The sequence below is a fragment of the Stomoxys calcitrans genome, chromosome 1 (assembly GCF_963082655.1).
Source record: "Stomoxys calcitrans chromosome 1, idStoCalc2.1, whole genome shotgun sequence".
In the NCBI taxonomy this organism is placed as follows: Eukaryota; Metazoa; Arthropoda; class Insecta; order Diptera; family Muscidae; genus Stomoxys; species Stomoxys calcitrans.
Genome location: NC_081552.1, coordinates 198,714,340 through 198,739,167, shown reverse-complemented (window position 1 = coordinate 198,739,167; position 24,828 = coordinate 198,714,340). Strand labels below are relative to the sequence as shown.

The 24,828-nt window shown below is 42.8% G+C and overlaps 3 protein-coding genes across 3 annotated transcripts in view; 1 reads left to right on the top strand and 2 right to left on the bottom strand.

Moving 5' to 3' along the window:
* LOC106088126 (uncharacterized) overlaps window positions 1-24,828 on the top strand; it is a 527,532-nt gene that overhangs the window by 347,160 nt on the left and 155,544 nt on the right. The gene's annotated exons all lie outside the window — the stretch shown is intronic.
* LOC106088120 (cuticle protein 16.5-like) lies at window positions 708-1,358 on the bottom strand. Its single transcript, XM_013253443.1, has 2 exons — window positions 1,221-1,358; window positions 708-1,149 (listed from the first exon to the last, which is right to left on the bottom strand). The coding sequence occupies exons 1-2, from the start codon at window positions 1,230-1,232 to the stop codon at window positions 772-774; spliced, it is 390 nt and encodes a 129-aa protein (XP_013108897.1). The 5' UTR covers window positions 1,233-1,358; the 3' UTR covers window positions 708-771.
* LOC106088114 (ice-structuring glycoprotein-like) overlaps window positions 7,924-24,828 on the bottom strand; it is a 45,388-nt gene continuing 28,483 nt past the window's right edge. The window contains exons 7-9 of the mRNA XM_059368248.1: window positions 21,572-21,585; window positions 20,883-21,476; window positions 7,924-8,355 (exon numbers count right to left, since the gene is read on the bottom strand). Of these exons, the coding sequence (XP_059224231.1) occupies window positions 7,924-8,355; window positions 20,883-21,476; window positions 21,572-21,585 (1,040 nt within the window). The remainder of the gene's footprint in view (window positions 8,356-20,882; window positions 21,477-21,571; window positions 21,586-24,828) is intronic.

Here is a 24,828-nt window from a genome sequence, read left to right as displayed (position 1 = left end):
TATTTTGGATGAATTTGGGATGAAAATTGGATGAAATTTTTTATTAGGTGTTTTGTTTCGATTTTTAACAACTGTGCTTAGTATAGTCCAAATCGGTTCACTATGCCATTTCACTTGATATGGCTGCCATTTAAACCGATCTCCGATTTTGACTTCTTCAGCCTCTAGAGAGAGATAAATTATAATCCGATTTGGCTAAAATTTTGCGCAAAGTATTTTGTTTTGTCTAAATAGGTTCATAACCTGGTATAGCTCCCTTAGAAACCGATCTCCCGATTATACATCTTGAGCCTCAGAGGACGAAATCCTTATCTGACTTAGCTGAAATTTTGTACAACGACTTTTCCAATGACCTTCAACATACGTGCCAAATATGGTCTGAATTAGTCAATAAACTGATATTGCTTCCATATAAACCAATCTCCTGATTTTACTTCTTCAGCCTCTAGAGGGCGCACTTTTTATCCGATTTTGCTGAAATTTTGCACTTTGAATTCTACTGTGGTCTTCGATATCCAAACCAAGCATGGTCGGAATCGATCCATTACCTGATATAGCTCCTATAGCATGACAATTTTTATCCATTAGTTTGCCTGAGATACCGGGCAAAGAACTTGACTAATGCAATCCATGGTGGAGGGGTTTATAAGATTCGGCCCGGCCAAACTTAGCACGCTTTTACTGCTTTCAATTAAAACGCATAAAACTTGATTCAGTCATTGCAACAAACTTGTATTTCTTTTCCAAAAATTAACTCAACATTCCAATATTTTATAAAAGAACTGGAGCATGTGCAGCAGCATAAGTCAAAGGAGCTGAATATGTCAGTGGAGCGCTGTATGCCAAGGGAGCAGCAGCTGCGTATCTAGCAACAACCGGGGCGGTATAAGGTGCGGCCAAAGGAGCAGAATACGCAGCAGCTACTGGAGCGGCAATAGTTTTGGCAAGAACAGGAGCAGCAACGGGGGCAACAACAGGAGCAGTGGCAATGCCATTGTAATTGCGGGCAATCACTTGGCTACTGGTGGCTGTGACAAAAGGTGCAGGGGCAGCAGCAACAACTGCAGCTGGAGCAGTGTAGGCCAAAGGAGCACCTACCAAACCTGGCTTGGCAGCGCTGCAGGCAATAAGGGCAAAGATGACCGCAATCTGTAATAGATTTATAAAAATTAAGTAACATTTTATTTGGCTTCTTCTGATAAAAAAAAAAAAAGACTTACAACTTTGAACATTTTGATGGGATTTTGAATTGAATACAACTTCAAACAAATGAAAACTGATGGTAAAAACCAAGTCAAGTTCCATTATATATACTTCTTACAGTTGTGTGATGTCCTCCACGAGTGTTCTTGAAATCAACTGTTATCGAAAAACAAATCGTTATGCTAAAGTATTTCAGTATTGACTGGCAGATGGTAAAATAAACTCAAAGCTTGTCTCTGGAATATTAAATGAGTTCATATGCATCCGTCCACAAACATGTGTGCAAATATGAGCAAGGCGGGAATTGAATATTTTTAATTTTACGTGACAAACCATTGACCGCAGCAAAGTAAACTCAATGACCAATAACATTGGTGCTTTTAAGTGATACAACAAAAGGAAAATATTTTGAAGCAATTCTAAGTGTCCCGATTTGCATTGGGTAATGTTGGGTTAGGTTAGGTTGAAAAGACTGTGCGGATATTAATCCGCCCCATGTCACTATGGACACCTAAGCCATTAATAGGCTTGTTGTGCGCTCTAACTGCTAACATGTAAAAGCGTGTTAAGTTCGCCGAGGCCAAATCTTGGGTAACCACCACCATGGATTCCAATAACCATGTTCCCCTATTAACTGAGTTTGTATTTGAATTATTTTGGTCTCAAGAAGTCATGTCGGAATATCGATACTAAGGCGGGGGCCCATATCATCATATTGACCGATTCGGATAAAACTTGGCACTGATGTTGTAAGTCATAAAATAATAATTAGGTCTAAACTTCAGCCAAATCAGCTGAAAATTTACGCTTCTAAGGGCTGACAAAGTCAAATCCAGGGATCAGTATATATGGGGATTATATATGTTTATAAATCGATTCGGATCGTACTTGGCATGGATGTTGAAAGTCATAACACAAGTCTTTTTTCCAAATTTCAGCCAAATCGGATGAAAACTGAGGCTTCTAAGGGCTCAAGAAATCAAATCCGGGAATCGGTTTATATGGGGGCTACATTTGTTTATAGACCGATTCGGATCATAGGTTAGGTTTAAGTGACAGTCTGCCATCAGACTCACTTAGACGTTTTCGTCCCCTGTGATACCACAGGAACAAAAGACGGAAGATGCCATTTAGTTCCTACCGTTGAACCATCCATATCGCTTTAAAAAACCCCAATAACTTGCGAATGTTCACATCCGCTAAATCAGACAGGTTCTCAAAGAATTGAGAACCTAACGAAATGAGAACTCCTTCTGACTGCCCGTGCGATAGACACACACACAGAAGGTGTTCTATAATCTCTTCGTCTTCGATGTCCTCACAGCCTCTGCAAAAGTTGTTGCTGGTAACCTTCAGTCTGTCAGCATGTTTTTCGATTAGACAGTGACCTGTCATGACGGACACAATGATTGAGGCGTCTGTTCCAGCCAATGACAGCAAAGCAGTAGACCTTTTCAAGTCTAGATTAGGCCACATAGTTTTGGAATGTTCACAGCCCCCTCTTTGTGACCATCTATCATTTGTCCTTCGGGCCTAGTCCTCAAAACTTAGCTTACATGTCTCTAGAGGCATACCCACAGATTCTAGTATCCCTGGAAAGTGTAGGGTAGTTCCTAGTCTCGCAAACTCGTCCGCTTTACAATTCCCTGGGATATCTCTGGGCCTGGCACCCAGAACAGGTGAATTTTGAACTGTTCAGCCATCTCGTTGAGAGATCTGCGACAGTCGAGAGCGGTTTTTGTGTACAGAAATACGATATCCCGGAATTTAATGGCTGTATGAGAAGATATTTATGCCAATTGTCGCAAAATGCAAAATTTCCCCATGAACATTCCACTAAGAAACAGGGCCAAACTTCTCACATATCAATGAGTACAGTCGGATTCATGATAGGGATGATGGTAAGGGGCCTCCTTTTTATAGCCGAGTCCGAAAGGCGTGCCGCAGTGCGACACCTCTTTGGAGAGAAGTTTTACATGGCATAGTACCTCACAAGTGTTGCCAGCATTAGGAGGGGAAAACCACCGCTGCAAATTTTAACTGATGGTCTCGACAGTATTTGAACCCAGGCGTTCAACGTCATTGGCGGATATGCTAACCTCTGCGCTACGGTGCCCTCCAACTGTCGTACTGACATTATTTCTTAGCCATTCCACCACTTCCTTAATTGCAAGGATCTCTGCTTGATACACACTGCAGTGATCGGGTAACCTTTTCGATATGACCAGTTCCAGATCTTTAGAGTACACCTTAAAGCCCACCTGGTCGTCTGGTTTGTAACCATCCGTATAGAAGTCTATATAATTTCTGTTACTAGAGATATCGTAGTTCCAATCGCTTCTATCAGGAATAGCGGTACAGTACTTTTTATCAAAAAGCGGCTCAGGTAGGGTGTAATCCACACTGCCTGGAATATCGGATATTGTATCAAGGATAACAAAGTGTCCGTAGCTGCCACATGACCAATGAGAAAGCTCCCTTAGCCTCACGGCAGTGCTCGCTGCAATTTGTCTAGCTACAATGCCCAGAGGCATTAGATGTTGCATTAAATTCAGTGCATCAGATGGTGTCGTCCTCAGTGCGGCTGTGTTGCACAAGGAAGCCGTCCTTTGGATCCGGTTGAGTATTGAGCAGTAGGTGGACTTTTGAAGCGCCGTCCACCAGACCACAACAGCATGTAGCGTTATAGGTCTGACAACTGCAGTATATAAACAATGCATGACGCACGGTCTCACGGTCTAAACCCCCAATTTTCGCAAACGGCTCTCTTGCAGGTGTATAAGGCAAGAGTTGCCATTCTGATCATACTTGGCATGGATGTTAGAAGTCACAACACAAGTCTTTTTTCCAAACTTCAGCCAAATGGGATGAAAATTGAGGCTTCTAAGGGCTCAAGAAGACAAATCCGGGGATCCTTTTTCAAATTTAAGCGAAGTCGAATGAAAATTGAGGCTTCTAAGGGCTCACGAAGTCAAATCCGGGGATCGGTTTATATGGGGGTTATATCCAAAAAACCTATACAGGTGCTCAATGTGGAGGGATTTGAACCCGTTTGCTCCGCTGACGACGTTTTAATGTCTCTGAGAGGTAAGAATCCTACTAAGCTATACAGAGGGACCGAAAGGGTTTTGCAGTTGGCATACGACTGGACTAGACCAAAGGGTCTCGCTATTAACCCAAAGAAGACTGTTAACCCAAAGTGACTGCCGGTTCACGAGAAAGACGAAGATGGGCCAATTTGACGCACCACGTTTTCACAATACAACAATTTCGGTATATAACAGTTCAAATACATAGGAGTGATCTTGGACATGGACTGAATAGGAAGTGTCACATTCAGGAGCGTACTGAGAAGGGTCAGGTATGTTGGGATCTTTTGGCTCGTAATTGCGTTTGAATTCGAGGACAGTCCACTGGCTCTACAGGAGCATAATTAGGCCAATACTTACTTATGACGCAGTAGTTTGGTGGATTGCAATGGAGACAAAGTGCAACATTAGTATAACACAATAGGTTCAGAGAACATATTGTCTTGGCATAGGCGGAGCGATGAGGACCACGCCCACTAGGTCACTGAAGACTATTCCAGATATCCGACCCATAGACCTACAGATTAAGTGTGAGACTTAAGGTGATGGGAGAATGGATAAAGGGTAGGGGTAGGTCATACCATCGCGGTGTAATCGAGGCAACGAAAAGAAACTTGAATGGATTAGAATAGGTTGCCGATCGTATACCTGAGACGACACTTGAGGTCGAGTGCAAGACGCTGCTGCCAGAGCTAAATTTCCTGGATTGACGGAATTCTGGTATAGCCATCTGGGAGATGATGCTGTACAGATGGATCAAAGCTAGAGGACCGAGTAGGCCTGCGGGTCTACATTGAGGACCCAAAGACTGAGATCTGTTTTCGACTTCCTGACCATAATACGGTCCTGCAGGCAGAGTTCCGGGCGATTACGGACATAATTACGGACAATAAACTGGTTATAAGGGCAATAACAACCAGGAGATTAATGCCTTCTCTGAGGATGGCAAGATCCACATCGTTTGGGTGCTGGGCCATACCGGAGTAAGGGGAAATGAAAGAGCCGACGATGTGGCAGTGAAGGCCAGAGGACTGCCGTCAAAAAAAACCTGTCCAACCCCGTTCCCTTACGGGTTGACGCAGTCCGAGTTAAGGGCATGGGCGATGTGGAACAATGTGGAATAGCGAAACAGTTGGTAAGACAACAAAAATTCTGTGTGGAGATCCGATTTGTGAGAAGACCAGACTATTACTGAAAGGATGTAGGGAGGAGGTCAGTATAGCTTCGGTATCATAACGGGGTACATAGGGCTACGAGCTCATTTATGTAAAATACTAGTACTCTACTTTCAAATATCTTTCATCTTTCTTTCCCATATTGTCCCGATCCTTCCACTTAGGATTTTGGGCGGTTTTTGGTCTGTGGCGGCGCCCTAGATACTTGGATCAAATTTGTAATATCATATTCATACTCTTATCCTGAATAGCTTTTATCGGAGTCCTATATTGTTGATATCGGTCCTCTTTTTATTTTGGGCGGTACTCCTGGGGCGACGCCCTCTGTTTGACACAATATTCGGATTTTGCTCCCGAAAACCTTTCATTTGCGTCCCATATTATCTCGTTCGGTCCACATTGATTTTTTGCAGTACTTTTGGCGCGGTTTTGGGCCTGGGGCTGCGCCCTAGGTACTTGGATCAAATTTTTAATATCATATTCATACTCTACTTCCGAATACCAATCGGTCCACATTTTATTTTGGGCGGCACTCCAGGGGCGACGCCCTTGTACTAGGATCCAATGTTTGACACAATATTCGTATTTTGCTCCCGAAAACCTTTCATTTGCGTCCCATATTATATCGTTCGGTCCACATTGATTTTTTGCAGTACTTTTAGCGCGGTTTTGGGCCTGGGGCTGAGCCCTAGGTACTTGGATAAAATTTTTAATATCATATTCATACTCTACTTCCGAATACCTTTCTATTCCCTAAAATCTTTCATTTGCGTCCCATATTGTCCCGATCGGTCCGCTTTGATTTTGGGCGGTACTTTTGGTGCGGTTTTGGGCCTGGGGCGGCGCTCTAGGTAATTTGACCCAATTTTAAATATCATATTCATACTCTACTCCCGAATACATTTCATTGGAGTCCTATATTGCCGCAATCGGTTCACTTTTTATTTGGGGCGGTACTCCTGGGGCGACGCCCTTTGACACAATATTCGTATTCCTCAGACACCAAGCAATACATTTTTATGACAGATGTGTGCTCAACTTTTAAATACTTTTCATTTGATACCCATATTGCCTAAAGCGGTAAAGTGTCCTGTTGGGTGGTGTTTTTGGAGATGGGGGACCCCCCAGACACTTAGGGCGCCATTTTTATGTCAAGTTCGCACTCTACTCTTACATAGCTTTCATTTGATATCCATACTGTCCCAATCGGTAAACATGTCCGTTCGGGAGGGTTTAGGGATGGGGCGTCCCCCCAGTTTATTTGGCCCCTAAGTTTTATACTAATTTCGTGTTTTTGAGGCACCATAAGGTGGCATACAAAATTTCGCTTTTAAAAAATGGTGGTAAGGGTCCGCTCCGCAAATTTGAGACAGTGAGTTTAGTTAGGCTCTTCGACGTCCTTCTTCATTTTGGCCCAGATCGGTCCAGATGTGGATATAGCTGCCATATAGACCGATATTTCGATTTAAAGTCTTGGCCCCATAAAAGGCGCATTTATAATCCGATTTCACTGAAATTTGACACAGTGACTTAGGCTTTTCGACATCCGTGTCGTATATGATTATTATTTGGTCCAAATCGGAACATATTTCGATATAACCTTTTGATGAAAGGTGATTTACTTGTATACCCGAGGTGGTGGGTATCCAAAGTTCGGCCCGGCCAAACTTAGCGCCTTTTTACTGTTTTTTTTTTTTCTTTGTTTGCCTAGAAAGAGATACCGCGAAAAGAACTCGACAAATGCGATCCATGGTGGAGGGTATATAACATTCGACCCGGACGAACTTAACACGCTTTTACCTGTTGATTATAATGAAAGAGGCCACCGTAGTGCAGCGGTTAGCATGTCCGCCAATGACACTGAAAGCCTGGGTTCGAATCTTGGCGAGAACATCAGAAAAAATTGTTCATCGGTAGTTATCCTCACCTAATGCTGGCGACATTTGTGAGGTACCCACAAAGAGGTCTCACACTGCAACACGCCGTTCGATCTCGACTATAAAAAGGAGGCCCCTTATCATTGAGCTTAAACTTGAATCGGCTAGCACTCAGTGGTAAGTGAATAGATTGCCCCTGTTCCTTAAAGGAATGTTCATGGATACATTTGCAGTGGCAACGAAAGATTCCCTTAAAACAAGCTTTTATGTTCTTCATGTATATGTATGTATATTTATTTTTTTTTTTGTATTTTTTCTAGCAGGCTCTTTGACCCTTTCAGCATTTTGTTTCTTACATTAGCTAATAAAATCGTTTGTATGTGATAGTTGTAGAAAAACACTGAAAATTAACATTATCACTTGTTTGGCATAGTTAGTTATAAAATGATTCTTTCTGCTGGGTATAGCATGGAATGGGTCTCCCATCTTTATGAAGCTGTAGTCCTTAAACTAACATGACTAAAAGGTAGTTTCGCAATGGTGGCGGTACAGGTGGCAATCATGTTCATCAGCTACATCCTAATGGTGACCATGGCCGCCATAGCCATAGCCATAGCCTCCTCCATAACCATATCCCACAGAGATTGCAGGAGCAGCGGCAGCATAAGTTACAGCTGGAGCGGCAGCCACAGCCTTATATGCAACAGCGGGAGCAGCAGCGGCATAGGTAACTGCAGGTGCAGCAGCAGCATATGAGATAGCTGGAGCGGCATATGAGACGGCGGGAGCAGCATATGAGACCGCAGGGGCGGAGTATGAGACCGCGGGGGCGGAATATGAGACCGCGGGGGCGGAATATGAGACTGCTGGTGCGGCGGCATAGGAAATAGCTGGTGCTGCATAGGATATAGCGGGGGCAGCGGCGACTGCTACAGGTGCTGCGGCTATTTTTACGGCTGGGGCAGGAGCAGCTACAGCTACTGTTTTAACGGCAGCTGGCTGAGTAACAACCTAAAATAAACAGTTTATGAATTACTCAAAGGCAAACAACAAGTTAAAGAAGTTACACTCTATCTATCTTTCTTTTTTTTATATTGGGTTGCCCAAAAAGTAATTGCGGATTTTTCATATAGTCGGCGTTGACAAATTTTTTCAACGGCTTGTGACTCTGTAATTGCATTCTTTCTTCTGTCAGTTATCAGCTGTTACTTTTAGCTTGCTTTAGAAAAAAAGTGTAAAAAAGTATATTTGATTAAAGTTCATTCTAAGTTTTATTAAAAATGCATTTACTTTCTTTTAAAAAATCCGCAATTACTTTTTCTGTTTCGCTTAGACTCAAAAACGGCGGAACCGATTTTCATGAAATTTTCACAGATGACAGAGTTTGGGCCCCCGGTGGAAATAAGGTACAACATTTTTATACTCACCACCGGAGGGTTGGGGTATATTTTTTTTTTGTCATTCCGTTTGCAACACATCGCAATATCCATTTCCGACCCTATAAAGATATTTATATTCTTGATCAGCGGGAATCAGGGGGAAGGGGATGGTCAAGGCAGCCTTGAGGAGCTTAAAAACATTTAAGTCACCCGGACCTAATGGAATATTTCCGGCGTTACTACAGAAAGAGGCCACCGAAGCGCAGAGGTTAGCATGTCCGCCTATGACACTGAACGCCAGGGTTCGAATCCTGGCGAGATCATCAGAAAAAATTTTCAGCGGTGGTTTTCCCCTCCTAATGCTGGCAACATTTGTGAGGTACTATGACATGTAAAACTTCTCTCCAAAGTGGTGTTGCACTGCGGCACGCCGTTCGGACTCGGCTTAAAAAGGAGGCTCCTTATCATTGAGCTCAAACTTGAATCGGACTGCACTCATTCATATGTGAGAAGTTTGCCCCTGCGGAATGTACAAAATTTGCATTAACTGCAGAAAGAGGCAGACTTTCTGACGCCTCATCTGGCAACTATTTTCACAGCTTGCCTAGGACTTGCATATACTCCGAAAGCCTGGCAGGAGGCAAGGTATTATCACCACTCCTATGGGTGATCACCATAAATGACCTATTACGGTTGCTGACTGAGAAGGGATTTGAACCCGTACTCAGACGATGTTATTATACTTCTTAGGGGTAAGGATCCGAACCAGCTATGCAGAAGGACTGAAATGGTATTGCATTTGCCACATGACTGGGCTAGACCAAGAAGTATCAATGTTAACCCAGAGTTCTAAAATATGCCTGTTCACGAGGAAGACGAAGGTGGGCCAATTTAACGCAATACGTTTTCTCAATAAGACTATTTCGATATCTGACAAAGTCAAGTGCTTAGGTGTGATCTTGAACAGGAAACTGAATTGGAAGTGTCACATTCAGAAGCGTACTGAGAAGGCTCAGAGATGTTGGGCACTATGTAGACGGGCCGTAGGCTCGAAATGGGGCCTGAATCCGGGGATAGTCCACTGGCTCTACAAGGGCGTGATTAGACCAATACTTACTTACACCTCAATATCTGGTAATCTGCTATGGAGAAAAAGTGCAACAAAAGAACCATACAACGGGTTCAGAACACATAGGCGGAGCGATGAGGAACACGCCCACTAGGGCTCTGGAGACTATTCTAGATATTCGACCCATTGATATACACATTAAGTGTGAGGCAGCCACTGCGGCTATGAGACTTAAGGCGATGGGAAAATGGATTTAGGATGGGAGCAGCTCGTACCATCGCGGTATAATCGAGAAGACGATAGGAAACCTGGAAGGAAGGGATCGGATGCCTGAGATGAACCTTGAAGTCGAGAGCGAGGCACTGCTGCCATCGGCACAGTCTTGGATTGACGGAACCCTATTATTGCCATCTGAAATATCATGTTACAACGATAGATCAAAGCTAGAGGACAGAGTGGGCCGAAGCCTGTCGGGTCGAAGCAGTCCGCATTAAGGGCGTGGGCGACGAATGAGCATGCAATCCTGTGAAACAGCGAAGCGGTCGGTAGGACGGCGAAAAACCTATGGGGTGTTCCGGATCGTGAGAAGACGAGGTTATTACTGAAATGAAGTAAGAAGGAGGTCAGTATAGCTATTGGTATCATGACGTGACACATAGGACTACGAGCTCACTTATGTAAAATCGGTGCGCAAAGTGATAGCATGCGTAGGGCATGCGAGGAAGATGATGAGCCGTTGGAGTATTTCCTTTGTCTAACAGATTTCGGCACTTAGATGGCGACACTATACCAGACATGAACCAACTTAGGATAGTGGCATGGAAAACAATTAAGGCTTTTATAAGTAGCACGCAATTCTTTACTTAGATTTTCTTTTTCGAGATCATTTTTTTGTATTTAGAGCGCACAAAAAGGCGATTACTGGCTTAGGTGTATGTCCATAATGGCATGGGGCGAATTAATATCTGCACCCTCTTTTCAACCTAACCTAACTAAAAAGCACAAATATGATTTTAGTAGATATTTTGTGTGCTGTTATTTGAAATTATTAAAAAATTATCAAATTGAAGAAAGTTTTGTAAAATTGTATTCTGAAAATCTTTAGGGTGAGGGCGAGGCGAACTACCCTGCAAATTACCAACCAATCGTGATGTGCTCCTCTCTCTTCAAGGTTATGGAGAACATGGTTAATCATCATCTTGTAAGGTATTCAGAGTCTAATGGACCTCTTAGCGACCAACAGTATGGGTTCCGAAAAGATCGCTCCATTGGCGACTTTATGGCAATTCTGTCGGAATGCGAGGCTCAATCCACCAGTTTGTTGAGATAAACTAGTGACTCTGGACATCTTCAAGGTATTTGAAAGGGTCTAGGACGGTTCACTAAAATTAAAGCCTGACTCTTTTGGTGTTGGTAATGGCTTCGTTCGATTTATAACGAACTTTTTCAGAGATCGCACTATTCGGGTGAAGCTAACAAACTATCGATAATAGCAACATTCGATAACTTCAATAATATATAACGATAGTATCGATACTATCGTTAATTTACCATTACCTATATTTCAAATGAAAATGAGAATTAAACATCAGGAGATCGATTTAGAAGCAATATAACCGTAGCGCAGATTGCACGTCCGCCTATGACGCTGAACGCCTGGGTTCGAATCCTGGCGAGACCATCTGAAAACATTTTCAGCGGTGGATTTCCCCAATTAATGCTGGCAACATTTGTGAGGTACTATGTCATGTAAAACTTCTGTGCAAAGAGGTGTCGCATTGCGGCACGCCGTTCGGACTCGGCTATAAAAATGAGGAGGTCCCTTTTCATTGAGCTTAAGCTAGAATCGGACTGCACTTATTGATATGTGGGAAGTTTGCCCCTGTATCTTAGCGGAATGCTAATGGGCAAAATTTGCAATTTGTAATATCAATGCACAGACCGAATAAAAACAAATTTAGCCCAATCGGATGAAAATTGCGCCCTCTAAAGGCGTAATGCATCTTAAAGGATACATTCACTGCAATCGCTTATTTTTGTTCAATTTTACAAAGAGAAAACAAGGAAAAAGATATTACGTTTGGCCGTGCCGAACTTTGCATACCCACCACCTCGGGTATATATGTAAACCCCCTTTCGTCACAATCCGGTGAAAATTGAATAACTTATGCACCCAAATTCGGCTTGGTCTAAGTCACTGTTGAATTTTGTATTTCAAATTTCAACAAAATCGGGAAATAAATAAAGCTTTTATGAGCTTCAGATCCTTAATCGGCATATCGATCTATATGACAACTGTATCTAAATACAGTCCGATCTTGACCATATTCGAGTCAGATGTCGGGAGGCCTTAAACTACTCACTGTTTCAAATTTCAGCGAAATCGGATAAAAAATAAAGCCTCTAAGGGCTTCAGACCCTTTATCGGCAATCGGTCTATATGACAGCTATATCTAGATATAGTCCGATCTAAACCATACTTAGGTCAGATATCGGGAGGCTTAAATTAACCCACTGTTTCAAATTTCAGCGAAATCAGGTGATAAATAAAGCTTTTATGGGCTTCAGACCCTTTATCGGCACATCGGTCTATATGGCAGCTATATCTAAATATAGTCCGATCTTGACTATATTCGAGTCAGATGTCGGGAGGCCTTAAACAACCAACTGTTTCAAATTTCAGTGAAATCGGATAAAAAATTAAGCATTAATGGGCATTAGACCCTTTATCGTCAGATCGGTCTATACAGCAGCAATATCTAAATATGGTCCGATTTGGCCCGTTGAAGAACTTAACCAGCGTTCATCAGAAATACGTTTCTGTGCCAAATTTCAGCTCAATATCTCAATTTTTGAAGGCTGTAGAGTGATTACAACAGACGGGACAGACACACGGACATCGTTAAATCGTCTGAGAATTTTACGACGATCCGAAATATATATACTTTGCAGGGTCGGAAATTGAATATTCCATGTGTTGCAAATGGAATGCCCAAATAAATACACCCCCTATCCTACAGTGGTGAGTATAAAAATTACTTTGCCGATAATATCGATAAGAAAAATATCCATCGATATTCAGACTGAGAATAAAATATCGATTTTGTCGATATATACGGGTCGTTAAAGTGGAATTCTCGTCCAATGAGCATAAATTGAATGCAGGTATACCCCAGGGCTCTGTGCTTTCTCCTTGTCTATTTTTTATTTTCATCAATGATATATTGAGTCAGACATCGAATCTGATCTACTCATTTGTGGATGACAGTAATCCGAGTCTTCGAGAGATTGAAGACAAGAGGCAGATTATGGACGATCCACTCTGTCATGATTTGCTGGCCATTTCTGAATGGGGTCGAATGAATAGAGTAGAATTTCATTTAATGACAGACTCAAATCTTGTTTGTTGTCACATAAACAATTCACTGACTCATTACGATCATCTCCATCTATCACGGTATAAATGTCGAGCAATCAGCAGCTCTTGATGTTCTGGACATGAAGATACAATGCGATGTATGGGTTGGCCAAAAAGTAATTGCGGATTTATCATATAGTCGGCGTTGACAATTTTTTTCACAGCTTGTGACTCTGTAATTGCATTCTTTCTTCTGTCAGTTATCAGCTGTTACTTTTAGGTTGCTTTAGAAAAAAGTGTAAAAAAAAGTATATTTGATTAAAGTTCATTCTAAGTTTTATTAAAAATGCATTTACTTTCTTTTAAAAAATCCGCAATTACTTTTTGGGCAACCCAATATTTCTATTGTCAGAAATACTGTTCTTTGCAGAAACTAGCACCAGTTTGTAGTTGGTTTGCCAGCAGACTGGACTATGCATTACAGAGAGTCCCCCCCATTATGATATACCCCTTTCCTCCCTCCAAATCCATTGCATTGATAGGGGACCGCCCCAGCCCCTGTGTTGATTGATATAAAAAAATATACAAATTCTCGTTTTCCAAATCTAACAGCTGTCTAAAATTTCTCTTTTCAGGTAAGCGCTTATAGCAATTTTCCTGATTTAGCGATTAAAGTAAGTCCCAGTTGTATGAAATTATAAAACATATTGAACTTTAACTAAAAAGTAAAAGTTTTCAACACGTGCGTTTTAGAAAGATTTTTAAATTGATGTAGATAGTAGTGTCTTCAAATCAAACAAAACTTTTAATGAAAAGGCATTAAGATCGGCCGCCTTCAATCAAAATCCGGTGAAGAATTCATTATTTATGCACCCATAGCAGCTATATCGAAATATGGTCCGATTTCGGCCGAATTCGTCCCGGAAATAGGACAATGCTGTCGAAAAGCCTAACATAAATTACTGTGTCAAATTTTAGCGAAATCGGCCTGACACTTCCAATTGAAAGACCGGTCTATATGGCAGCTATAACCAAATCTGGGCCATCTTGAACAATCATATCCAGGGTCCTGACACAACTCGGACAAAAAATGCGCATTCTATGCGCATAAGACCTGAAATCGAGAGATCAGTCTATATGGCAGCTATATCCAAATCTGGACCGATCTGGGCCGTCCTCAAGAAGAACATCGAGGGGCCTTACACAACTTACTGTACTAAATTTCAGCAAAATTGGAGAATAATTGTATCTTTTATGGCCCAAGACCTTAAACCAAGAGATCGGACTATATGGCAGCCATATCCATTTCTAGACCGATCAGGGTCAAATTAATTAAAAAAAATAACGAAGGGCCCAACACAACTAACTGACCTAAATTTCAGCGAAATCGAGATCCGTCTAAATGGCAACTATATCCAAATCTGGAACGATCTGGCCCAAACTGAAAAAGGATGTCGAGTGGTCTAACACAACTCTTACTTACTGACTTTAATTGGCTATGACAGAATATTTGTTCCACTAGCCGAACGTAGAATAACGTTCCATGCGCCACGACACAAAGTTTCGAGGTGTCTCCCACAACTTAGGAGGTGTCTCGCTTTTGGTCTTCCCGGTTTGCGTGTACCACCGTGTTTGTCTTCAAAAGAATTCTTTCTTTCTATCAACATGGCCAAGCCAACGCAGCCGTTATATTTTGATGCGTGTAACTATGCTATTGTCGTCATGCAGCTCATACTGCTCGTGGTTCATACGTTGCCTATATTCTTCATTAACGCAAGCTGATCCATATATTATACGAAGAATCTTTCTCTCAAATACTCCAAGTACTGCTTTCACAAGTACCCATGCTTCAGAACCATATAACAGCACGGGTAGTATCAGTGTCTTGTATAGTGTAATCTTCGTCTGTCGAGAGGTGGCCTTGATTCTAAACTGCTTTCTTAGTCCAAGGTTGCATTTGTTTGCCAGTATTATTCTTTGCTCAATCACAAAACTGGTGTCATTCGTTTCGGTTACGGCGGTGCCGAGGTAGATAAAGTTAATGACCATCTCAAAGTTGTGGTTCCCAACTTTCTCCATTTTCTTTATCTGCTCGGTTGTGCAAGGCTTTTTGGGAGTTAAAACCATCCATTTCGTCTTATCTCCATTTACTGCCAGACCCATTTTCACTGTCTCTCTTTTGATTCTTTCAAAGGTTGCAGTTACTACTTTCGGTGACCGACCTATGAAATCGATGTCGTCGGCATAGGCGAGTAGCATGTGTTCTCTTGTGATTAGTGTGCCATATCTATTCACATCTGCATCTCGTATAATTTTCTCCAGTAGGATATTAAAGAGATCACACGATAGGCTGTCTCCTTGTCTGGAATCTCGTTTGGTATTAAATGGTTCGGAGAGATTCTTTCCTATTCTTACTGAGGAACGCGTATCAGCAAAGTCATCCTGCAGAGTCTTATTACTTTTGCAGGGATACCACACTCAGACATGGCTTGATATACCTTTCAACATAAAGGAGTATCGAAGTCAACAAAGAGATGGTAGGTATTGATTTGTCCTTCTCGGGTCTTTTCCAGGATTTGGCGCAGTGTGAATTTCTGGTGTAGGGTGGATTTACCAGGTCTAAAGCCGCATTGATAGGGCCCAATTATCTCATTGACTTTAGGTTTTAATCTTTCACACAGTACGCTCGAGAGTATCTTGTATGCTATAGGGAGAAGACTTATTCCTCCGTAGTGGCACATTTCGTCTTGTCATCGTTCTTGTGTACGGAATATACTATACTGAGGTTCCAATCATCGGGTATGCATTCTTCTAGCCAGATTGCGCAGATATGCTGTTGCATACGTCTTATCAGCGTGTCGCCTGCGGTCTTTAATAGTTCAGCGGGTAACCCGTCGGCTCCTTCTGCCTTGTTGTTCTTTAGTCGGGTTACTGCTACTTGGACCTCATTCTGACTAGGGGGTAAACATTGTATACCATCATCAGGGATTGGTTCTGCGGTATCCTCTTCGCCGCCAACATCGAACACTAGCAGTTGGGTAGAATGTTCTTTTCATATCCCCAGCACTATATCTGTATCAGTTACCAGATTTGTTTATTTGTCTCTGCTGGAGGATGTGTCTGGAAAGCCATCAATTTGATGAGTAATTCTTTGGTAGAATTTCCAGACTTCCTTCTGACTCCTGTACATATCAATTCGCTCACACTCACGTCTTTCCATTTCCTTTTTCTTTCTGCGGAATAGACGTTTCTCCACTCTCCTTTTCTCCCGATACCTCTCCTTCATCTGGCGCGTTGCTACTGATTGCAGGGTTGCTCTATATGCCGCATTCTTGGCTTCAGTAGCATCTCGACACTCTTGGTCGTACCATGGGTTTCTTGGATGAGGCTTGCGGTACCCAAGAACGGATTGCGTGGCATTTTCCATGGAGTCAGCAATAGTTTGTCACTGCGCCATTATATCATCGGAACAAGGAGTGCTTTCATGTAGCAGTTGGGTCAGTCGAGTGGAGTATGCCGCTGCCACTTGTTATGTTTGCAGCTTTTCAATGTCCATCTTCCGTGCAGTGTCAGATCGTACTTTCCTTGCCATGTTCAAACGGGTGCGAACCTTTGCTGCAACAAGGTAATGATCCGAATCTATATTCGCACAACGTATCGATCGTACATCTAACATCTATCACAACGTGATCAATTTGGTTTCTTGTGTTTTGATCGGGTGACAGCCATGTGGCTTTGTGAAAATTTTTATGTTGAAATCTGGAGCTACTAACTACGATGTTTTTTGCAGCAGCGAAATCTATCAGCCTCAACCCATTACTGGACGTTATCTCGTGGAGGCTAAACTTTCCGACTGTTGGACCAAAAATGTCTTCCTTCCTATCTATCGCATTAAAATCTCCCAGAACGATTTTAAAATCATGGGCGGGGCAGTGGCCATATTCTCTCTAGGCGCTCGTAGAAAATATCCTTGGTCTGCTCGTCTTTGTTTCAGCTTAATTAATTTCAGCTTAATTAATTTCAGACAGACGGACGGACATGGCTAGATGGTCTTAGATTTTTACGCTGATCAAGAATATATATACTTTATGGGGTCGGAAATGGTTATTTCGATGTGTTGCAAACGGAATGGCAAAATTAATATACCCCCATTCTTCGGTGGTGAGTTAAAAAAAGTGATTTGAAGCTTTTTTAAATGTTTTTTAAAGGCCACCGATATTTTGTTTTTTTAAACCTTTACCAAAAAAAATTTTATCTAGGGATTTTTATGAGTGAATGGCGGCCCTTTGACACTTTTCCCCAATTTTATATGTTAGATTTGTATTCTAGTCCTTTTGGGCGCCCCGGTAGCCTAGTTGGTAGAGTGCTTGGCCGTGGGTTTGATTCCTGTCAGAAGCCTTGGTCTGTCGCTACTCAGAATCTCATTCTGATTCCATTTAACTATGTCCGTCTATCTTTCCATCTTTCTTTCCGTGTGTCAGTCCCTCTGTTTGTCTGTCGACTTTAATTTGTGTACAAGTTACAGGTCGGAATTTTCATCCGATCGTCTTCAATTTTGGACTTTTACTTCAATATTGTGGTCATTAGTAAACTCAGATGATTTGTTAACTGCTTCTCACGGAATTTAGCACAAAGAGTTTCACAGCGACTCCTGTTCGATGTTGAATTTCGAAAAAATCAGTTCAGATTTTTATGTATTGGGTTGCCCAAAAAGTAATTGCGGATTTTTTAAAAGAAAGTAAATGCATTTTTATAAAACTTAGAATAAACTTTAATCAAATATACTTTTTTACAAGCTAAAAGTAACAGCTGATTACTGACAGAAGAAAAAATGCAATTACAGAGTCACAAGCTGTGAAAAAATTTGTCAACGCCGACTATATGAAAAATCCGCAATTACTTTTTGGGCAACCCAATAGTTCCCATATATATGTCATCACCGAATTTTTTACCTTTAAAGCCCTTATCAGCGTATTTTTTAACCGACTTTCTCAAAATATTGCGCAATATTTACACCCTACACCACAACTGCGGTAGAGGGTATTATAGCTTCAGGCATGTATTTACAGAACTAAGAAGGAGACGAGCTAGACTCATTTTTAAATGTACTACTGATCGGCTTAGAAGTACTTCCTGTTTCGATTTAGCTAAGTCCGTCTGTCCATGTATGCTTATAATCAAGGTACATGTACATAGGATATTGAAATACAACTCCCATGTATATCTTTCATCTGATATGGACTTTTAAGGGGTCAGATGTAGATAAAGCTCCCATATATATCTTCAATATGATTCTTAGGCTATAGTAGCCACAATTTTTGTCCGATCTTTAAAAAACCTTGCGTGAGATGTTTTTTTTTGACGTTCCAATTTGGGGGGGGGGAGGGGGAAAGAATGTAGTGTCTTAAAGAATGTAGTGTGAAGAATTCTCTCTGTACTGCATCCGGTCCGCTGGCCAATCAATTACAAACGGGTGTGAGTTCCTAGAATGTCTAGTATTTCTGATAAACATTCTTGCATAAGGAATAGGAAGACGAATATCAAACGAAAACACACTGAGAAAGTACCGATAGAACAGCACTTTGTATTTTCATGCCCAGAACATAAAGAGCTTCTGATGGCTTAACATCTATATCGTTAATAGATAAAGATGATCGTAATGGGTCAGCGAATCGTTTGTGTGACAAAACAGCACATCCGACCCCACTCAGAAATGGCCAACAAATCCTAGCAGAGTGTATCGTCCGCCTCTTATCCTCTATCTCTCGAAGACTCGGCCTGTGGTCGAATGAGTTCGAATGACAGAGATTGCTGTCATCCGCAAATGAGTAGTTCGGATTCGATGTCTGACTCAACAGATCGTTGATGGAAATAAGAAGAAGAGAAGGAGCAAAGACAGATCCCTGGGGTGCACCTGCGGTCAATTTATGCTCATTAGATGAGCACCCATCTATAACGGCTCGAAATAAATCGAACGAAGCCATTAGCGACATCAAATGCAACAAGCTTTGATAGTAGTGCAACGTGCCAGACCCTATCAAAAGCCTTGGAGATATCCAGACCCACAAGCTTACTCTTAAACCAAACTGGTAGATTAGGCGACTCCAACGTTCCGACAGAAATTCCATGAGGTCGTCCGTAGAGCGATTTCTGCGGAACCCACATTGTTGGTCGCTAAGAAGTCCATTAGACTCTAAATACCTCACAAGATTGTAATTAACCACGATTTCCATAACCCTGGAGAGAGCGGAGCATATCGCAATTGGCCGGTAATTCGTAGAGTTGTTGGCCCCACCCTTGGCACCGGAAAGACTCCCGCACAGTAGGCAAGGTTGAGAAGGTTACATAATAGACGAGCAAGCCAAGTATTGATATGCCATCCAGGCCCAGGGATTTATTTACGTCTAGATTCTCCCCTTTTAACGCCACGAGTTCTAAAAAAATATCTGGGCCATGAAGTCAGAAACATTTTCGATTAAGGGGAGTGGTTGATTGATATCCGGCAGGGAAGAGTTCCCTGCAAATATATCAGCCAACAGGTTAGCCTTGTCAACCGGGTTAGTCAACGTTTGATCATCCTTAGCAAGAGTTGGGATAGATGAAGAACTACACTCTAGCCTTTTCATGAACGACCAAAAGCTCTTACTCCCTGGTATAGAAACAAGAACCTTAGTGCATAGGCGCTGTTCGTAAAGAAATTGTTCTCGCCTTAACATTTTGGTACACGAAGATCTTGTCTGCTTGCGCAGCAGTTCAGTATTGGCATTTTGAGCCAAGCGCCAGTTCCTGTATGCCAGCTCTTTCGATATGACTTCTTTCGAAGTTGGTTAAACCAACTTCTGTCGACTGATTTAAATGGAATTAATGTCCTCATTCCATTTAAAATTATCTTCTCAATCATTTCAGCAGTAGCATTTATATTATCGTGTAGAAAAGATAGTTTCCAATAAAAATGGTAATATACTCTTGTTATACCCTCCACCATAGGAGGGGGGTATATAAATTTCGTCATTCCGTTTTTAACTCCTCGGAATATGCATCAAAGATCTCGTCCGTACATCCGTCCGTCTGTCTATCGAAAGCACCGTAACTTTGAAAGGAGTAAAGCTAAGCGCTTGAAATTTTGCACAAATAATTCTTATTAGTGAATGTCGGTTGGGACTGTAAATGGGCCAAATTGGTCCATGTTTTGATATAGCTGGGCCTTGAATTCTTGAGCCTCTAGAGGGCGAAATTTTTATCCGATTTGGCTGAAATTTTGCACATATCGTTGGGGAATGACTTTAACCAACTGTGCCAAGCATGGTCTAAATCAGTTCATAACCTGATATAGCTGCATTCTTCAGCTTCGGGAGGGCGCAATTCTTATCCAATTTGGTTGGTTTGGCCTTCCAATAACTGTGCCATGTATGGTCTTAATCCGTTGATAACCTCATATAGCTGCCTTAGAAACCGATCTCCCAATTTGACACTCTGAGCCGCTGAAATGCGCAATTTTTACTCGATTTGCCTGAAATTTGGGAGGTAGTATTTTTCTATGACCTCTAACACCCATAACAAGTCCGGTCCATATCGGTCAATAACTTGATGTAGCTCATATATATTGAAAAAGTCAAATGTAATTGTCAGACAAATTAGATACTTATTGGATGATATATAAGCTTCGGCCCGGCCGAACTTAAAACATTTCACTAGTTTTCTATAGTGTGTTATATAACAAATTTAAACTCACACTGCTGTAGGTGGTGAAACTTGTGGCAGCAGGAGCTGCAACTGCTTTTACAACAGCTGGAGCTGCGGCAACTTGAACCGCGGGTGCAGCAGCAGCATATGAAACGGCTGGAGCAGCATATGAAACCGCAGGGGCGTAGCTTATAGCAGGAGCAGCAGCCACAGCCTTATAACTTACAGCAGGGGCAGCATAACTTATGGCAGGTGCAGAATAGCTGATAGCAGGAGCAGCAGCAGCATAACTGATGGCAGGAGCTGCCGCCACTGCTTTGTAGCTGACTGCCGGAGCTGCAGCAGCATAGGAAACAGCAGGGGCAGCATATGATACGGCAGGAGCGTAGCTGATGGCAGGTGCAGCTGCTACAGCTTTATAGCTAACTGCGGGAGCTGCATATGACACGGCAGGAGCGTAGCTGATGGCAGGTGCTGCTGCTACAGCTTTATAACTAACAGCTGGTGCTGCATATGTAACAGCTGGAGCTGCTGCATAACTAATGGCTGGGGCAGCGGCATAGCCGCCACTGATGTAACCACCGTGGCCACCGTATAATCCACCGGGCGCAGCCACAGTCACAGCGACCAAACATAACAAGATCTGCAACACACATTTAATGGATATATTTTATTTATGCATTCCTATTAGACTTTCGTAGCCGTTTCTTAGTTTTGTTTTCTTTCAACTTTGCTCACCAAAACTTTCATTTCTAGGCACAATTTCTTTTTTTTTTTTCAGTTAGTTTTGTTCGATATTTTTTCTTTTTCCAATAAAAAACTGTAACCGTTATTAAATCTATTCGTTCAAATGCCTTGGGCTTTACTGCAATCCATTGACGATTTTAAGATACTTTTATAACAAAAATTTAAAAGCCAGTTGCCCAAAAGAATCTCATCGAGAGCCCAAATCGGGATTGTAAAAATCAGTCCAAAGCTCAAATGTGTAAACACAAATGATGCAACTGCCCATGAGCAGCTTCACTTACTGGCCACTGGTTACCTGTCAAATTTTAGCTTTGGCTGTGCATAAGGAGCCATCAAAGAGTAGGCTAGCTTAACGCCATCACTTGTAAATGCTGTGATTTTTATTGATCACTAATTTAGCTACAGTTTAGTTACTGCCTCTAGACATTTATGGGCAATGGCAAACCATACTTGGGGGAAAATAGTTTACGTGATGGAATCTCTGATAGAGATGGCCTTAATTGTGGTGGCCGGGAAATCTAGGGAATGTGTGTTGGGGCACATGTTTAAATGGAGTATAGTATTGTACTTTGCATGCTAGTTATAACCTATACCACCACTGTGGTACAGGGTATTCAAGCTTTGTGCGCTTATTTGCAAAGCTAAGAAGAAGAATTGATTCGATTTAGCTATGTCTGTCTGTCTGTCCATGTATTAGGTATGTCCATATTTAAGGTACTTGGCCCATTAAAGGCGCATTTATTGTCCGATTTCCCTGAAATTTGGGACAGTTAGCATTAATTTTAGTGATGGAGTAGTCCTCAGTGCGGCTGTTATACATAAAAAAGCCAGCCTTTGGATACGGAACTTTTGAAGCGTTGTCCACCAGACCACAACACTATATAGCCAACCCCATGGCAGCCGGTTTTACGCACCGGATTGTACCGAAGGAATCCTCATCGGCAAGTGCTGCTGCCTCAGCCCGTTCGTCCTCTTTTCGTTATGGGAGAGGCACATCCCGGAGTGCCTTCTCCGCACGGTTCTGGTCCGTACCGGAATTTCCGATCTGGCTCTGACCTTATGTCACTAAGGAAGTATAATCGCACTGAATATGTTGCAAGCCGCTGTGCGAACATAGACAGCAGAAGGTCACAAGCGTCGTCTGACTATGTGACCCCCCGACCTCTCCCGTTGGGCAATATAGGAAACAGCAGCATCCCAGCCCCAATATTGTTAGGCCTGTGCCGGGAAGTATATCTTTTTTGCAATCGAATTGCAGTGGTCTGAGAGGCAAGATCGACGAGATAGTGAATTTTATGAGTCGGAAGAACATATTGGTTGCAGCGATCCAGGAGACAAAGCTGACCAACACCTGAAGCTTGCACAGTTGTCACAAATGCAATGTGCTACGTAGGAATCGCTTAAGCAATGGAGGTGGGGGATTGGCCTTCGTGATACAGCATTACGTGCAGTATAGACCTATCTCGCCTGCGCTTGACGCTAGTGACCCATACATGGAATGTATGGGGGTAGCAGTCAGGTCTGGTACTGCCGAGATAGAGATATACAACGTGTATATACCGCCGGTTGGTAGCTGTGTCCCGATTAATGGCCAAGCTTACAACCCCGTCATAAGTGGGTTGCTATCTGACCATAATCGTCTGGTTCTAGAGGACTTTAATGCGCATCACACGTCGTGGCATTCGCCTAGGCAACGAACAGCGTGGCATAGCTTTTGCAGAGCAGATTGAAAGCTCCACGTTTTGCACGGTGAATGAGGATGCCCCCACTAGGATAACGAGGAGGTGCAGCAGCTTGCCAGACATCTCCATTGCATCCCCAGATCTCCTGAGTGACGTATCCTGGCAAGCCGTCATCTCTTTGGGGTCAGACCACCTCCCCATAATTCTCACTATCGACCGACCACCCGACTTCGTAATCTCTGAGCGCCGGACAATTGAGCTGGCTTCAGAGAGTATACCAATCGCCGCTTCAGTGAACTGCCACCCCCCTCTGATGTGCAAGTGGCCGAGAGGAAATTCCTAGACATCATTAACGCAGCAGCCGCTCGCTTTATACCAGCGGCTCGCATACCCCTAATGCGGCCCAAATACTCGGTGCAGGCAGTGGTACTTTGTATGCCATCACCTTCTAGACGAGCATGATGGAATTCGTTGCAGGGACCCCACTCACCCCAGAATCTTACTTACCTTACTTTAATTAGCTATGACAGAACGTTTGTTCCACTAGCCGAATGTAGAATGGCGTTCAAAGCGCCTCGATCTTCTGCGCTCATTCTAAAATCTCTGACACCAAGTTTCGAGGTGTCTCCCACCACTTGATCTATCCATCGGGATTTTGGTCTTCCCGGTTTGCGTGTACTATGGGGTTTGCCTTCAAAAGACTTTTTTGCTGGAGCTTCTTCATCCCGTCTGACAACATGACCTAGCCAACGCAGCCGTTTTGTTTTGATGCGTGTAACAATGCTATCGTCGTCATACAGCTACCCCAGAACCAGTTAGCGGAAATTGTGGCTGGAATACTTGGAGCAATTTAAAAATGGGAACCGGTTAAGGCAAACTGCGGTCTACTGTTAAGTCACACTCGAACCCCTGTAGAAGGGACAACAGGACCTCAGTCACTTTTGGCGAGGTAACTGTGACTGATCCGAATAGATGCGCCAGGCTATTCAACCGTCAATTTAAGGAGTATCCGTGGTCTCCGAGCCGATGGAGAGCCATCACAATTCCTCATGGACGAAGTTGCGAATGTCATCCGTGGCGACAAATCATCCAAGGCGTGGGCCCCGACGAAATCTCTACACCGATGCTGAAGAATCGGGATCAGCCTGGAGTTGAGCACCTTACAACTGTCCTCAAGCTGTCTTTTAACACTCTTTAATACCCGTTGTCTGGAAGATGGGCAAAGTGATTCCGCTACTAAAGCCTGGAGGAGATCCCAGCAAGGGGGAGTCGTACAGACCGATCTCCCTTTTCTCAACAGTAGCCAAGGCGCATAGCTCAAAAATTGCTTTGCATGCAATCACCGCTCACATTTGCCATGGCTTCAATCAGCCCAGGCCATGTGATAGGACGGTGCTCATGCCACTGGACCTATCGAAGGCATTCGACATGGTCAGTCATGCCAAACTATTTGAGGACCTCGCCAATACGTCTCCCAGTCAGGGCTGAAACGCTGGGTCGCGAATTATCTGTGTGGTCGGCAGTCCTTTGTGGAATTTAGGGATAAGAAGTCCTAAAACGGTAGAG